Here is a 17363-nt window from a genome sequence, read left to right as displayed (position 1 = left end):
TTTTTTGTTGCTTGCAGTTATTTTGTTATTGTTTTTGTTGTTGTTTGGGATGATGAAATGATTAGGAGGGGGGGGAGTCCTGAGGAAGAAGTAGAGTGCAAGGTAGCAGCTGTTAAATGATTTAACATGGCCGGCGTTACGTTCCAATATTGCCATTAACAGTGAAGTTTGTGCTTTGTCTCAGGCCGGCACGTCATGTTTTGTGGGAGCGCTACGTTTATAAAGTAGACTGCCACAGAGAAATGAAGGACAGTGGCTTTCCATAATTCTCTTTGTTTAACTAAGTCCCGATTCTTATTTTTCTTTCTTTTTTTTTAACAACATGTGGAGAGGCAGCCAAGTCCAAATGGAAACCAAGGAATGTCTTTGTAAAAGACACTGTATCTCCCCTGAGTTTTCAAAAATGATAAGCACTCGAAGCATGTGTTATCTGAAATCGTTCTGCCCTGACTAGAGAATTGTTGTCATGGAATAAAAAGGGAATGAAAATAGCTGTTCTATGGGCCGAGAGAGATCCTGGTATCGTCTTTATGGTATGCTGAATGTGACATTTGTGCAGCTGGCATGAACTATTATGGCGTCTGATGTGCAGACGAAGTACAGATGTGAGAGTCCAGCAGAGTGTGACAACCAAACGTTAAATGATATCTCCGTAACATGTATAGCTGCCGTTAGGCAGAGATAAGCTAGAATTTGATGACCCATCTGGGATCCTATAACTTTGATGATACAAACGATTGGATCATGGAACTGTGGAAAACCGTGATTCTCCTCCAGCCCCACTGAGCCAACATGAGTGATTATTTTACCAGTTATGTAGCTGATTTATTGCCTGACCAAACAAAAAGTCTATACAAGCAGCCACTTCCTTAGAAACGGACTCTATAGCAAAGACTATTTCCATGCATCAGCTCATTGTTCTTCGCATGATGGTCATGAAGCAAGGTGAGCGTGACCCTTACGGGCCTGTGGGGATTGATCATAGCAGCTGGATCAACCCACACTCGATTAACAAATCATTAGGAGCATGAAAAGTACAGTTTTTAAAGTGCACTTTAAAGTCTCCCCACTGTACCGTGGCTACTACAGCCTATCCCCACACTGCCCCATGGCTACTGCAGCCTATCCCCACACTGCCCCATGGCTGCCTCAGCCTATCCCCACACTGCACCGTGGCTACTACAGCCTATCCCCACACTGCCCCATGGCTACCTCAGCCTATCCCCAAACTGCACCATGGCTACTGCAGCCTATCCCCACACTGTACCGTTGCTACTGCAGCCTATCCCCACACTGCACCGTGGCTACTGCAGCATATTCCCACACTGCACCGTGGCTACTATGGCATATCCTCACACTGCACCATGGCTATCTAAGCCTATTCCCACACGGCACAGTGGCTACTTCAGCCTATTCCCACACTGCACCATTTCTACTATAACCTATCCCCACACTGCACCGTTGCTACTGCAGCCTATCCCCACATTGCACCCTAACTTTGGAACACACTTCGCTCTCACATCCAGCAACAGGACTCTATAACACAATTTTTTTAAACCTGTTATTTACAATCTCTCAGGAAAAACTTATTTAAAACTCTCCTTAGCCTGGCTGATTCACTCTGAGTTCATCCACCTGAAAGTACATGACTTACCGCTTTGTCATGTCTGATTTTATTGGTGTTATAGTGTTGTTTTTATTCTTTATGGTATGACCAGGAGTGTCCTGAAAGGTGGCATGAAATAATTGTATTATTATTATTATTATTACGTTTTTGAGCTATGCAGTCATTGCAGTCTTGATGCTCTGTAATTGTCGTCCCTGAGTGATTTTTAAAACATCATAATTAAGAGAGAGATATAAAACTCCCCAGTATCACTTATATATTCAGAATCATGCACCAGATGCTGTGGGGGTGCTTACATGCCAAATTGCTCCACCACTGAGCACTTATTCATGCAGTTATTTAATCAGCCAATCACCGTGCATAAATTCATGCAGATACAGGCCAGGAGCGTCAGTTAATGTTGACATCAAACACCAGAATGGGGAAGAAAATGTGATCTCAGTGATTTTGTCCATGGCACGACTGCCAGACAGGCTGCTTTGAGTATTTCCATAACTGCTGATCTCCTGGAAGTTTCACGCGCAGCAGTCGCTAGAGTTTACAGAGAATGGTGTGAGAAACATACAGCATCCTGTTAGTGGCATTTCTGCAGACAACAACACCTTGTGGATGACAGAGGTCAGAGGAGAACAGCCAGACTCACTGAAAGGCTACAGTAACTCAGATAATCACTGTGTACAACTGCATGTCGGGTTCCAGTCCTATCAGCCTAAAACAGAAAGCTCAGGCTTCAGTGGGCACAGGCTAACCAATCCTGGGCAATGGAGGACAGGAAAAACATAGCCTGCTGTGTTGAATCTCAATTTCTGCTGAAGCTCACAGAATTTGGTGACAACTGCATGAATCCATAGACTCAACCTGCCTTGTGTCAACAATCCAGACTGTTGGTGGAGATGTAATAGTGTGGGGAAGGTGCTCACATATTGGCATATTTAATATCAATTGATCATCCCTTCAGTGCCACTGACTATTTGAGTATTATTGCTGGCTATGTGCATCCCTTCATGACCACCATTCACCCATCTTCCAACGGCAGCTTAATGTGTCATGTCATGAAGCCAAAGTCATCTGGTCAACTGGTCTCATGAACATGACACCGATTTCAGTGTTCTTCAGCGACCATCCCAGCACCAGACCTGAATGCAATAGAACACCTTGGGGATGTGGTAGAACGAGAGATGTGCAGTATGAATGTGCAGCTGACAAGTCTGTAGAAATTGCATGTCAGCATCGACTGTAATCTTGAAGGAATGTTTCCAACATCTTGTGGAATCCATACCATAAAGAGTTGAGGCTGTTTTGAGAGCAAAGGGAGACCCAACCCAGTATTGAAAGTGTATATCAACAAAATATTTGTTGCAAGTACAGAGATGACATTTGAGTTTTGTTTCAGAATAACCTTTAAAAAATCCCTTTCTAAATTATCTGGCTGTTACTATGGCTTTTCTGTTGTGTTATCTGCATGGAACCTCTGTCTCCCTGGAAACCAACATATGTAGGTGTTTGGAAAAATGATCTGTTTTCATCTGCGCTGCCTACCTGTGTGGTTTTCGGCGATGTGACTTTGAAGTGCACTAAGATACTGTATCTGACATGGGCAGTCACCTTGGCTCCAGGAAAAGTCGGTAATTTTCGGATGCGCAGATAATTTTGTTAGAGAAGAAACCTTCCAGACGCTTGTGTTGAACTAAATTTTTAAATGTTCTAACTGAACTGTAAACTGTTTTTGCAGTTAGGGAAAGATAGCAGTGCTAGGTCACCCTCAGGGACGGCTACAGTATCTGGACTCTGTATTTTCCTTGGAGTGCACCTTTTGATAAGGTTCCTTCAAAGTTTTCGACCTTCAATCTCCTCTATCTTCTGTGGTGATTATACGATACAGCTGTCTGTTAGAGGGACTCAGTCATCTCCTGCTGTCTTGGGATTTATTTTAAGGTTGGCAAAAGCCAAATAATCAGTTACGAAACTGATGTATCCAGCTAAGTTGTACTCTTAGAGTCTTAATGCTTAATTGGCTTTAATGTAATATGTGCTATACTGGGGGAAAAGTGTAGCCAATGTTAATAGTGTAACTTTGATTAAGAAAAACACGAATATGACAACACTGAGGATCATGGGAAAAGGGGAGAACCACATTTTGCATGTAAAACCAGATTGTCCATAATGATTTGTTCTACCTATTGCTCTCTCTCTCTCTGTGATTAATATTGGTCTGTCTTTTTCATTGTGGCCCTAGCAAATTGTGTCCCTTACCCAGCTGATACCCAATATCCCTGATAAGAATGACACTTTCACCAAATAAATGTGGCTTTGCTGTCCCACTCCACATGGTTCTGTTATAATAACCCAAGATGCCATCACAAGGACATGACAGAAGGAAAAAGGGAATACAAATGAAAAAATATTGTACCGATAGATATTTTTAAATGAATTTCGTTGCTTTATATAACAAGAAGCACTATTGTCCAAACTGGGCCATCATGTGGGTAATTCTGGGAAACAAGCAGGATGAAAGGGCTCGTAATTTAAGGGGGCTGATTTGGAATCTCTTGGTTGGGTCATATCTTTCACTGTGGACCACAACCCTGCTTGATACTTTAGCGATGAACCGTGCAGAGCAAGCCGGCTCAATGGCAGATCCCAGGAAGAGCTTTAATTAAACTTCAGGTCCAGTGGTCCCATTGTGTTGTCTTCTCATGCTTTCATGCTGATACGCACATGCTGGCTTCTCCATGGTGAATTTCGGGAATCGTAGATGTGACTTTTTCTCTGTCATTACGAATATTCTCTCCTTTGGCTTTGGCTTTCAAAGTGAGGCGTTCCGGGGTCAGGTTCGCCTTGCATTTATATCCAGGAAATAACGGTTTCCAGGAAGTGTGACTCACAGGGGGCTTCCTCACTTCCTGGCCTCCGAAGCAAAAAATATCTTGCGTACACCTACACATTTAACAATTGTGTTTTCGCAAAGGAGTGCTGGCAGTGCTGCTCGTACACACCTTGATTGTTAATTCTTCACAGCGTTAAGTTTGCATGCTTGTTATTGTTATTGTACACCTAGAGGCTACAATATCAGTTAAACATTTGACTGAACAGTAGTAAATGTTACAAATCAGACTCATCCTACAGGTACACAATTAATAGGCATAGCAATGCTGCTTCTGGAAACAAAAGTCTAAAATCCACATCCTCAGGGACTGTCAGCCTGTCCATACTCGGACAAATGTGTCCATAGTAAAAGCACTGAGTAGGCCAGGTTTTTAAATTGCTATTGTATTTTGATCAGAATGTCCGTGAAACTGTAGAAACTCCAAACTTGTGAATATTAACATTGTCTTAAGTTCCTCGTTCTGAAACTTGGCCAGCTTGGGAAGCCTATGCTATTACATACTGTGTGCAGGTTTCGGACCTGTACTGTACTGACTCAATAGGAGATGCTTCTACTGCGTGTGTCTGTGTGCATGTGTGCGTGTCTGTGTGTGTGTGTGTGTGTCTGTGTGTGTGTGTGTGTGTGTCTGTGCGTGTGTCTGTGTGTGTGTGTGTGCGCGTGTGTATGTGTGTGTGTGTGTCTGTGCGTGTGTCTGTGTGTGTGTGTGTGTGTGTGTATGTGTGTGTGTGTGCCTGTGCGTGTGTGTGCGTGTGTGTTTCTGTGCGTGTGTGTTTCTGTGCGTGTGTGTGTGTACGTGTGTAGCTGTGTGTGTGTGTGCGTGTGTAGCTGTGTGTGTGTGTGTGTGTGTGTGTGTAGCTGTGTGTGTCTGTATGTGTGTGTAGCTGTAGCTGTGTGTGTGTAGCTGTGTGTGTGTGTGTAGCTGTGTGTGTGTAGCTGTGTGTGTGTATGTCTGTGTGTCTTAGTCTACAAAAAAACAAGGCTGTCTGAGACAGAGGCCCCTGAACCATAACATAGCCAGGGTTCAGTTTCCCGTCTCACATCCTGCTGTAGAGACGTTACCACACACCCGTCCTGAGACTCCCATACTGCTCACTCTGCTCAGTCCTGGCGCACTCTCTTTCTCGCTCTCTCTCTATCTCTCTTTCTCTCTCTCTCTGTCTCTCTCTCCTTCCCTCTCTGTCTCCCTGTCTCTCTGGTTCCTGGACTTGTCCCTCCAGACTGGACTTGGACTTGGTGTGGGAAGCTGAGCAGGTTTTTATTGTCTTCGCTGTCCCGATGGTTGGGTGCTGCCTCTTCATACAACACAGGGTGAGTGAGGTCGCGATCCAGCCTCCGCCCAGCCACCCCCTGTCATGTATGCGGGGGCTGAGGTGTCAGAGGTGCGAGGGGGTCGCGCACTCTGGTCTGGCGTGCTTCTGTTTAGGGCTTGCTGGCTTTTGTTGGACAAAAGGCATCACGTTTCTCTGGGTTCTTGATGGCAGCGAAGCTCTTATCGAAATCGATATGTGTAGCGTCCAGTACGTCTGACAGTTATTCTGGAACGTTCTGCTGGGGCAGGAAAGCCAACAAGAACATTGTAGCTATGACGGTCAAGATAATCAGATTTATTTGGGTATAACAGATTTGAAAATTGATTGCTGTAACGTCATTTATATAAAACTATTTACTATTTTGTCCTGTATGTAATAAAGTGATACTGTGTAAAACGTAACAAAACAAAACCTTTTTACAGCATACTTTGCAGAATATTCCATTGCCCGAAGGCTTTTTAATCATTAAGGTACAATGTACAGTCTAAATGTCTGAGAGGTTCTGACCTAGGTCTGTGTATGAGAATGAGGGGGAGGGATTTTCTGATGCTGCTGCGGCTTCCTGCCATCACATGGGTGCAAGTTAATGTCCCAATAAGCAAAAGCGGTACAGCTGTGCTCTCTTCTGTAATCTCTGTCCCTGGCCTCAACCAGATCTGCCCAGTGGCAACGACATTAGCGGAAGAGTGATCAGGCATCTCTGACTGGGGGCTTCCCAGCCTACGTCTTCCGCCGGCCGCCGATCTTGCTGCCGTTCGCTGGGTGGCCCTTCTGCACATACCGACAACTATTGCGGTCTGACTCACTAGTTAACCGTCGGCGGGTTTCATTTTGCGTGGAGCCCGTGTTACGTGGCCGTGCCGTACTGCTGGGGAACGTGTGCCACAGGTTGCTGAGGGCTCCGGTCGTGTTAGCAAGGCTGTAAGCGGTTTTGTTCCAAATGCAAACAGCTTTGGTTTCACAGGAAGTGGATGCTACATTTCCTAGTCATTTAAGACAGGTGGAATCGAACGAAGAAGAAAACTCATAGCTGAATGCTACTGAATACCAGGAGTAGTTTAAATGTGCTGTGAGACCAATCGTGATTAAAATATCTGCTGAGTGACTTTAAGTCTCATATAGAAACTAACGAATTATTTACATTTGCAGTATGTGGCCAGGGGCCCCCTAGTGGCGGGACAGACTGGTGTATGAGCCACCTGCAAGTCAAGTGTCTCCTGTGAGCTGAAATTTTTGGGTCCCGGCATTGAGAATTTTCAAAGCATAGCTCTCTGCCACAGCGCCATGGCAATGGATTTTACTAGAAAGTGATATCCCAGCTGCAGCTTCTACATGACAGAATTAGCAATAGGCTCAATACTGTAGGAAAATCAGGAGAAAAATGACAGAAATTGATTTTTGTTTTTTTATGGCAGAACAAGCATATTAGTGATAAGAATGTTAACAGTGAATCAGAATAAACAGCTGACTGTATAACAGGTTCTAACACTGATCTGCAGATCAGGACAGGGATTCCCTTCAATGCAAGTCAGAAACAGGTGTTAATTCCCAGAAAGCCACAGTGATGTTTACCAGCTGTAGGGTTAAAATTCCAGCTTTGGAATTAGAATCAAAGGTATATATTTGGTTTTAACACTGGTAGGGACCAAATTAGACTCAAACCCTCCTACCCCCTAAACACACAGTACTTCCACAATATTGGTTCGGGCACGTCTCCACCATCTATACCCAAACCTACACCCTTACTTAGAATTACTGGTAACTGTCTCGAAAGTATGCAGAAGATGGATTTCATGAGTGACCTGGACATGGCAGAAGTGGGCCTCGTCTCATCTGCATGTCTTCTGCTCTGAAGGCAGGTTGTGGTGTCAGTCTCTCCTGTTAAGAAAAGGAGTTACTGCCTCCTTATCAGACACACGCTCAATCTCAGTAGGGAAGGGTAACTGCATTTATCAAACAGTATCAAAAAAATACCCAAAAAAAAAAAAAATCAGTTGTGAACAAACAAAACACATGGAAACTTCCCTTCTGTTTTTAGTTCCGTTTATCTTTGAAATTTTAATTTTCTGCACAGTAACTATCAAAAATTGAGGGAGTACTGTCCCTTTCTCTGCATGTAAATAATTACTGTTTTTAATTTCTTGAAATACCACCTTTTTCTTGGGCTGTTATGTAAAATTATTATTTAAAAGCATTCCAAGAAAATAAGCAGGTTTATTCTGGCCTCTTGTCACATTATCTGGGGGCTGTAAATGAAACGATGCCATTACAGATTGACAGCTGAGTTTATGTCATTAGAGATTGATGTTCTGCTGCCTCTTGTAATAAGCCTCCTGAGATGAGCCAGTTCCGTTGGGTCCTAGCAGCCGTGTGTCTCAGGACAGGTATGATCTCTTTTCGGCCCCCATATTAAGCCCGGTCTCCATTTTCACATTTCAGAAGAAGCGGAAACAGAGGAAGAGAGATGCCGACTCCCTCAGCCTGTGCAGCCTGGACATCAATGTGAGTACAAACTGCCAACTTACCCACTCTGCTCCCTATAGCTGCCCTCCTGTCTGCCTGTTTCAACCAGCCTGCAATTCAAGGCTGCCCGAACCAAAGCCTGTTTCATTTACATTTTATTTTTTAAGTGTTTCCATTTGCTTAGTTTTTCAATAGATTTAGACTAAGGTTTCTTGATGTAAAAATGTAATAAGTCTGTTTTCCTCATGCCAAATTACTGCACCAGGTTTTATTTTGCAAATACTTTAGTGTCTTTTTGATGTTCTCCCAAGGTGATGTTGATTGGTGTTGAAGGTAAACTTCTTCTGTTATGCAAGGAAAAATATTTGGCCCCTTTTCCCTACCTGACAGATGCCATTGTGAAATGGATTGTTTCTCAGAACAGATTATTATGTGGTTGCTGAAACAAAATAATGGCAAGGTCATGTGACCATCACAGCAATTCCTAACCCTGATGAATGTGCTTAAAAAACATCCAATAATATTACGACTGTTGAATAACATCTCTCCTATTTAACCATGCTCTTTGAAGGTTTGAAGTCTATGGAGAGTTTTGAATGTAAGACTTTGTTATAAGAGTAATGTCGCTAAGTGTAACATTTAAGACTCTACACCTTTGTGTGCAAATTTTCGTAGCCAGAAAGCTCACCTCCTTCCAGGCAACGGAACGTACTGTACTTGATCCGAAGCCAAGTCCTCCCTCCTCACAGGAGGCAGTGTCTGCAGAACCTCTTGCATTGTTTTTAAGATTGTACCCGGATGACTCTGGATAAAAGCAGAAACAAATTCCCCTTCAAGATGTTTTAACCCTTTGTTACCCTCTGGGGCACAAAGCTTTATTCTCAGTGTGTTGTTTGTCGTGCTGTTTGCCTAGCATCACCCCCTGGGTGTGGTCCTACATATGGGAATGATCTGTGGTGCCTAGTCACTCTGTTCGCTGAGGCATTCCACCTAAATATACGTTTCCATGCACACTGCCTTTGTCCCAAGGAGCATATTTATGCCAGTCCATGGTGTAATGTGTCTTTTTTCCAATACTCTGTGTCTTAGATGCGATATATTTTTAGACCTGATATGTTTAGATACGTCTTCTGCGTGTTCGTCTGTTAGGCTTGTTTATCTCCTTGCAAGGCATTCGTTTAGTCCTGGTGCTGCATTAGAATATTCAGATCTCACCGGCATCCACACGATTTAAAGATGTACAAAGGCCTTAAATTCACATATATGTGAACATTTGTGGGCGTATGTGGAAGTTCACTTGGAGGTGTGCACATGTGTGATTGACCGGAAGGGATGTACAGGAGAGGAACATTTCTCCAGTCTACTAACTTGTCAAATGTGGGCTTATGGGTAATACAGAGGTGATTTACATAATCGTTTAGCTTTCAAGAAACCCTTTGCATTTGATAGTAAGAGTTAAATAATAGTCAATAAGAGTTAACAGAAAAGAATCTGTCATTGGGAGTTTTAACAGTGAGAGAAGACAAGGGATTTTTTTCTGATTTTGCCTGATAATGACTAAATGAAGGAAATTTTTCCAGCAATGACGAAATGTACCTTTGTGAGATGGCAGTCATCTCCCATGACACGTGGATGTGTTACTGTACATCAACGTGCATGTTTTGTTAGCGCACAACCATGAACATCACTGTCGTGTTAATACTTGGGTTCCATGGCTGTGCTGAAGCTCGTCCATCTAGTGGTGGCTACCAGTAAAGACAACAACTTTCACTTCTAAAAGCAATATCGCCTCATTTATTTAAATGTCTTACACACTTGCCACAGTATGAAGGGACCCAGTTACTGGGAATTGAATTGAATGTCATTACAGAGTTATAGGAACACCACACCCCCCTTGGGACAATGTCTTGTGTTTTTACTACACATTTAACTTCTGAAAAACCTGAGAACGAGAAAAAAAATAACGAATAATATATTTTGTTCAGGTATAAGCAAGTGGGTTACCTGCCAGCAGGGCGATCTTAGCAACAAGGATAAAGTTTGGATTAGCGGAAATCCTTTGTTCTCCCTCAAATAGCAGGGCTATTTTTGCTGGGAAGTATTTGATTCCAAACTATTTTGTGCTTTTTTTTTCTACTGAGGAAGGTCCTTAGATCCCGGTTGGAGGTCAAACAGGTCACACAGAATCCGGTGCATCCCAAAGACTGCGGCTTTTTCTGTGTGTCATGTTAGCCATACTGCTTTTCAAAGATGGTTAACTATATCTATTTTGAATTGCAACACAATGCAGAATTGAATCCAATACGAGCAGTTCTTGACTAATTTAAGTAATCTGTTGCACAAACCCTTACGCAAGTCAAATTTTACATAAATCCGATTTACACTCCCGTCTTATACCACAAAACACATAAGCCAAAAATACCTACACACATTAAATAAATGAAAAGATCAAGTATAAATTTACTTACAGACGTACCTGTCCAGATTTATTTGGTTTTATGTAAGTCGAGAGCTGCCTGTAATTTTCATTGTTGGGAATATTCTTTGTTATTCTTCAGTGTCTTTGCCATCGCAGAGAAGCGCTTCAAAATAATTTAAAGCTTAAAGGTCTTTACAACGATTCCCAGTGTTGACCAAGCAGAAATTTCATCTCGTATCTCTATCCTGCAAACTGTGACGGGAAGCAGGTAATGGCACAGAATGACACAGTAGTTGTTTATTTAATTGAACCATAACATTGTAAATCTGTTCTCAGCTTGCAAACATTACAATGTGTGCAATAGACAGAACACTGTTGGTCAAAAAGGGAAAGACAGTTCATCACCCTAGGCAGATCAGACAAAAGCTTGCATAGACATGAGTAAAGAAGCAACCTGTGTCTTTGCTAATCTAGTTCTGAGGTCCATGTCTAATTCTAAATTATTATGCTGGTCAATGCTGTGCTAAACACAGCAAAGAGATAATTATCATCTCTTTTTTGTTAGGCTTTATTTATTTAAGAGTGACTTGTTTTGTTGGCTGTACCAGCATCAATCACATTTGTGACTAAGAGGTCAATAAATCTTTGAAATGTACGTAATCATAAACCACTAGCAGATGAGGGGGTTCTTACTGTAAACTACCAGAAATATGCAGAAGCTTTTAGGTCATACACACTAGTTGACCAAATACACAAAGCAGGCTCTAATATTCCAATTATTCATAATGTTTGGGTTTAGGGTGCAGAAATTCTGCTCTAGGCTTTCAGAAACCAAGATCGACCATTTTTCGGGAGTAGGGAGAATTGTGATCGTGATAATTTTTGGGTGGAGTTTTTTTTTTTTTTTTTTTGCAAGTTACATCTGCCAATGCCTGCCCAAAAACAGAGTGGTGCGAGCATGCTTTTTAAAATCTGCTGATTTGCAGGTTGATGATTACTGTTCTCCACCACACCTTGCTTTTTATGTAGTAGAACTCAGCAACCTAACGGCTACTAAATGTGGCCTAGGAAGTCAGATGGATGATACTGTGACTCCCATGTACTTGCTGAGCTGGTTGTTTTATCCAAACTATCTGGAAAAAGTTGGATATTTTTATCAGAAGCCATCAAGGCCCCTCCTCTGAAAGGAACATCAACCCAGCAAAGTCTGGGTTATAGTGTATGTCATGCAGTCTATGGCCTTATCGCTAAGATTATGGAATCACTTTAAAGTCATTTCGTCTACTGTGTGGCACACGCAACACTTTTCGGTAGCATTTTTCAAATGAGAAATACAGTCGTGCCACATATGACTTTGATCAATGACAGACAGTGGTCCCATGAGATTATACCGTAATGGAGCTATCAAAATTTCTACTGCCTAGGGACATCATAGCACAATGCATTACTCACGTGTTTGTGGTGATGCTGGCATATGCAAACCTACTGTGCTACCCGCGATATACAATTATGTACAGGACATAATATTTGATAATGATAATAATTATATTGCCGGTTTATGTATAGACTATGCCAAGAGTGCACTCTTTCTACTTATAAAAAACGTTTACTGTAGCCTATGATATTCACACAATGACGAGAATGCCTAAGCGCAACGCGAAAATATCCTCAGTCTAGCTATAGCGATACTCTGCTATAGTAGGATTTACACACTGCAGTGTTTTTTGCTAAGAAGACGACACACGCTTGTGTAATCGTGTATATTCGTCTGTTTGCCATCGCTCTGCTCAAGGCCGGACTTGTCCTCCGGTAGCTTTTCGTTCCCACAGTCACCTTATCCGGTCCCACAGACAGGCGAGCAGCGAGACTCTGTCAGTCCACGATCCTTTTCCCAGAAGAACTGCTTCTCTGACCCCCCCCCCACGCCCAGTAGGAACGGTAAAGGAGGGGCTGGCAAATCCCCAGGAGACGCTCAACTTTTCCGGCTGTTTTGGCTTTTGTGTGCGGTCTGCGTGCCGGACGGGAAGCCAAAGGGACACCTGGCCCAGCCCGGCTCCCCACTCAGCTGGAAAGGTGTGAGCTGTAAAGGGAGGTTAGGGGCTTTGCTCAAGGGCCCAATGGCGAAATCAATCTACCAGACATGGGGTTTGAACCCTAACCTACAGTGGCCACACACAGCCCCCCGATAATATCACACCTCCTCCATCTCCTTGTAATGAAGATGTGAGGCATCTGTTCATCCCTGCACTGTAAGGACTGCCTACCTCAGAGCCCCCATCGGCACTGCCTAATCCAAGCCTCGCTAGTCGAACCCGGGGACCTCTCATAATGCAGCAGGGCTGTGCTGCAACATTTTTGGCCAATGGAGTAACCAAAAATGTGGGAAAAGAAACAGATGAGACATTTAAAAAGAGAATTATTCCGACAGCCTGGATATCAGCCATTTCACTGCTTCTATTTAAATCGACAGAATTTACATTTTACTTTCTGGTAAACAACTTTGAGATCATTTTTCTTGACGCACGGTGGTAATAAGATGTCTTCTGATTAACATTAAACATTTACTGGATTTTCCTTCCCTTTTTATGACTGTTAATATATTTGATAGGATATAAAGTTAATAGAAAACAAATCATTTCTTTTGTCTGTGTTTTGTTATACAGTAACGAATACAACCATTTTCCAGCTGCTTTTTTTAGTACTGGGAATAATCTTAATACGTCACAATAAAAAATTAAATGTAACATCTGTAACAGCAAAGCTTTTCACCATATCGTTGCATGATCAATTTAGTATTATTTTGCCGCAGTTATGTTTCTAGGTATGTAGGTCAAAGGTTAGTCAAAGTTTATTTTTTCCTTTGTCTGAAAGGCTTAAAATGTGCTATCCTGTCCCAGTGGGAAGCCTTAAATTAGACCTCAGAAGGTATGTGGTAAATAAATTATATAAATAAGTTTGGCTTAGGTCTCATCTTTTGGGTTTGCTTTCATCTTGAAACTGCTCTGGGTTTGAAGCCTTTACAAAGTGGATTATTTCACATGTGCTGCTACCATTACGGCAGTGGAGGTTCTGAGCTGGATCTTTTTTAGGGTTTATCTGAGATTTATGGTTTTTGATGGGGGCGTGCCACGTTAGAGACGTGCCCCGGCGTGCCGCCCATGCGTGTGAGCGACTGGGCGGGGCCAGGCTGTGGAACGGGCAGCCAGGTGTCCCGCTCGACCCCGGGTCGGCGGGGGGGGGGCTGTCTGTGCTGCTGGAGTGTAAATTGCATGGTATGGGGGCCTGTGTCAGTCAGTGCTGGGTGGGGGGGGGGGGAGGCGTTCCCAGGGATAGCGTGCGAGTGTGATACCAGGCTGTCTTGCTCATAATGCCCCCCCCCCCCTCCCCCAGGGAACAACTCACCCTGCTCTGTGTAAACAGTATAGAGCCTGCAGTAGGAGCAGAAGGCAAGGTGGGGGGGATGTCTGAGGCTGCGTGCCTGAGCCCAGCCATCAAAGTTGTGCAATGAATCCCCTTGCCCAAGCCCCTCCCCCCTCAATTGACCACCCGGGCCAGAGACACAGGGGCTGGGATCGCCATGTGAGACCCCTGTGTGTGACACGCTTCTGGTTAGCGGCCCTTTTGCGCTCGTTATCTCCCTGTTTGGACCCGCTGGCCGACGCCGTGTGATCGGTTTCAGATGCTACTGCTATAAAACCAGACGCAGGTGACAGACGCAGGTGACAGACGCACTTTCCTCTGGGTAACGGGGGCAGAAGACACATCGATTTGGAGAAAAAAATAAGCGGCTTTTGTTCAAAGTTTCTTACATGTTTATGAAAGCAGGTGAATCCCTAGAGCGGCAGGGGGGGGGGGGGGGGGCGGGTTAGGGACCTTGCTCAGGGGCTCGATGGTCATAGCACTTTGCTGACCCTGGGGTTGAATTGGCAGCCGTCTAATTGCTGGTACAGCATCCTAACATGAGCCACACACTGTTCTTGCTATGCTATGACTTGTACATGTGAAACCATGTTTATCGGATCGTGTATTTTCAAGGCGGGAGGTAAAAGGACAGTAAAGGTCATCGTCTCCAGTTCTCTTGACCTACTTCCATGAACCAGCTCCTGAGTGACGGAAAGCCGGGCTCTTTAATGCCAGGCTTTTATTGCCACACTTCAAAGAAGAACTGCATCACTGTTGACCTCCGCCAACCCATCATCGTGCCCTGATATCCTAACCCTGGGGTTGTGTGGAAACCCTGTAGATGAGACAGTTGTTTCACCCTATAACAGAAGCCTCAGGCGGTTCTTATGGTCACTGGTGATACAGGATGACAAAGAGAGACGAAGGAAACGTTAATATCAAATACAAAAGGTGAACAAATAATTGAAGGGGACAGACCCTCAATGGACAGCGTACTGCCTGTATGGCTCAGAAGCGACAAAGCCTGTTTGATGTTTGAGTGTGTATGTGTTTGTGTGAGAAACATTCACTTTACACCTGCTTAGACAGAGTCTTAGCCTTATCCCAAAATGTTATATTATAGGTATTTAGTGTGTCTATTTGTTGAATGTCTTTATCAGGCAGATATTTAGTTAAACTGTTACTTTAAAAATAGGTCTGTTTTCTAGCTTTAAATTACACACCTGTACCTGGGCTGAAGAGTAAATATTACACTGATCCTTTTTTCCCCTGTTTTTTTCTGCATGAAGTCACTTGTGCTTATCGGCCTGCTTATTTCTGCTGGAGAGACATAATGCAGACACTGTACTTAGGGAGGTGAAGCTTTGCAGAGCATCGGCCGCTTATGTAACATGCTTATAGATCTCCAACCGGCAGAGGACAGCCATGGGAGATGGAAGCACTCAGCAGTTGTCATCCTGTAAGCTAGTGACCATCGGGGTATTTTGCTCAACATCAAAGGCTCCCTTTGCATTGCCCTCCCCCCTTTTAAAAACATAATAATCGCGTCATATGCTACACCTTGTTTTCTCTAAGCTAAAGGTTACTGGTCTCTGGTTTCAAGTCTGATTTTATGGGGCTACCTTGTGGCACTATGATTGGCTAAACAGCTGTGCAAGAATGTAACCGTTACATATTCATATTTGTGAATTAATGATTAAGGACATAAATGTATGTCTTATTTCCATGAGTCTGGTACACGGTGCAGGATAGTGTTGAGGCACGGGAAACCCAGATATCCATCTAAACTGGATGCCTTTGACCTTATGGATGGAAACTCAAAAGTAATACTGGGGGAAAATGCAAACTTTTAAAATAGATATCCATGTCCTTAAAAAACCCCATCATGTATGATGTGTTGAGAGGCACATCTACCAGTAATAGGTTTTAAAGTCAGCTTTTAACTTATAGATTATTTATAGATATTTCATTCCTGAAATATGGGACCTAGAATACATTCTGAGTGAAGATATCAAAACACTGTGCATTTAATGTGATTCAATGTTCAATGGCATCAGTGTTTCACGAGTTACTTAGTGTAATTTCTATGCTTTCAGAGTTCACGTTTCATATCAAGAGCAGAGGTGACTTTTCCCCACATACACAAAGCACCGATGGCTAAATGGTAATGAGCTCTGTGGTGATTAGCAAATGTAAAGCGCTGTGGATCTGCGTCTCTCACTTGGTCAAGCACAGCTAATCATACTACGCATCGGATTAGGGGTCACTTATAAACCATTTATCTAGTGTAGAATTAGTTGCCATCACTACCCAACCAGGTTTTACTTTGCCTCTGAAATCATGACTTCTGCATGTCAGCTGGACTCTTCCGATTTTGATGGACGTAGTTAAGGGAGAATGACAGCAGAACCAACATTCAATTTGCTCTCCATAACAGAATGTGATTCTTGCTTGTCAGTCATAAAACCAGATTGGAATGACTCATGTGTGGATTCTGCATTGCGCAATGTGGTAAATGGCTACAGTGTATCAACGCCACTGTGGATATTTTATTAATAATTATAATTAATAATTCATAGTTTGAGAATTAACTGCTAGCCATAGCTGTGAAAAAAAACACGGTCGGCTGATCTGATTGGACGTCACCTGTCTAAACATGTTTTACTTCATGAAGTGATTTGTTTTGTTTGCTTGCTCAGTACAATTGTGGCTCTTTGGTTAGGTCTCACTTTCTTAGCCTTTGTAACATGCAAGTAAGAAGAAAAACGTCACTTTGTTCAGAAGCCTCTCAGTCAATTTAAGCACAAATTGTTTCTACTCTCAGGAATCATGACCGGTCAACATAAGCTTGCCAGGTGACACCAAAAAAGGGCAGATTGTTTTCCCTGGCACAATTGCATATACTGGCTTGTTAATAGTTACGGATTAAGTCAGTGGTCATACCCTCGCATGCTTGGTAAACAGTTCCACTGATTAGGTGAATCTGTTGAATTGGCTTAAAGATTGAATCACTCGTTCCTCCGTAGCAAATGAGGTGTTTGCAAACAGTGCCCTACCTGTAAGAGAATGGGACCTACTCTCACTAATCCCATTCAAAATCCACAAAGACCAGCGTTAATTAAAAATGGTCACCCCGGCTTATGCAAAGAGCCCCACCTCCTTTGTGTGAAAATACAGACATTCACAGTTTAATCCAGGCAAATACATAGTTATTCTGACCTGAACAACATGTTCTACCGTTATGTGTTTACATCA

At 43.1% G+C, this 17363-nt stretch overlaps 1 protein-coding gene across 6 annotated transcripts in view; it reads left to right on the top strand.

The window, feature by feature from the left end:
- arhgef3 (Rho guanine nucleotide exchange factor (GEF) 3) overlaps nt 1-17363 on the top strand; it is a 53532-nt gene that overhangs the window by 15914 nt on the left and 20255 nt on the right. For 2 of the 6 annotated variants that reach the window (XM_023811328.2, XM_072715518.1), the window contains exon 3: nt 8267-8326. In XM_023811328.2, coding sequence (XP_023667096.1) covers nt 8267-8326 — 60 coding nt within the window. Of the gene's footprint in view, nt 1-5563; nt 5823-8263; nt 8327-17363 lie in introns of those variants that run through there. The other 4 variants (XM_023811327.2, XM_072715517.1, XM_023811334.2 and 1 more) reach the window with 3 other exon arrangements.

This window comes from Paramormyrops kingsleyae, chromosome 8, assembly GCF_048594095.1.
Source record: "Paramormyrops kingsleyae isolate MSU_618 chromosome 8, PKINGS_0.4, whole genome shotgun sequence".
Lineage (NCBI taxonomy): Eukaryota > Metazoa > Chordata > Actinopteri > Osteoglossiformes > Mormyridae > Paramormyrops > Paramormyrops kingsleyae.
This window is presented reverse-complemented; position numbering and strand designations above follow the sequence as displayed.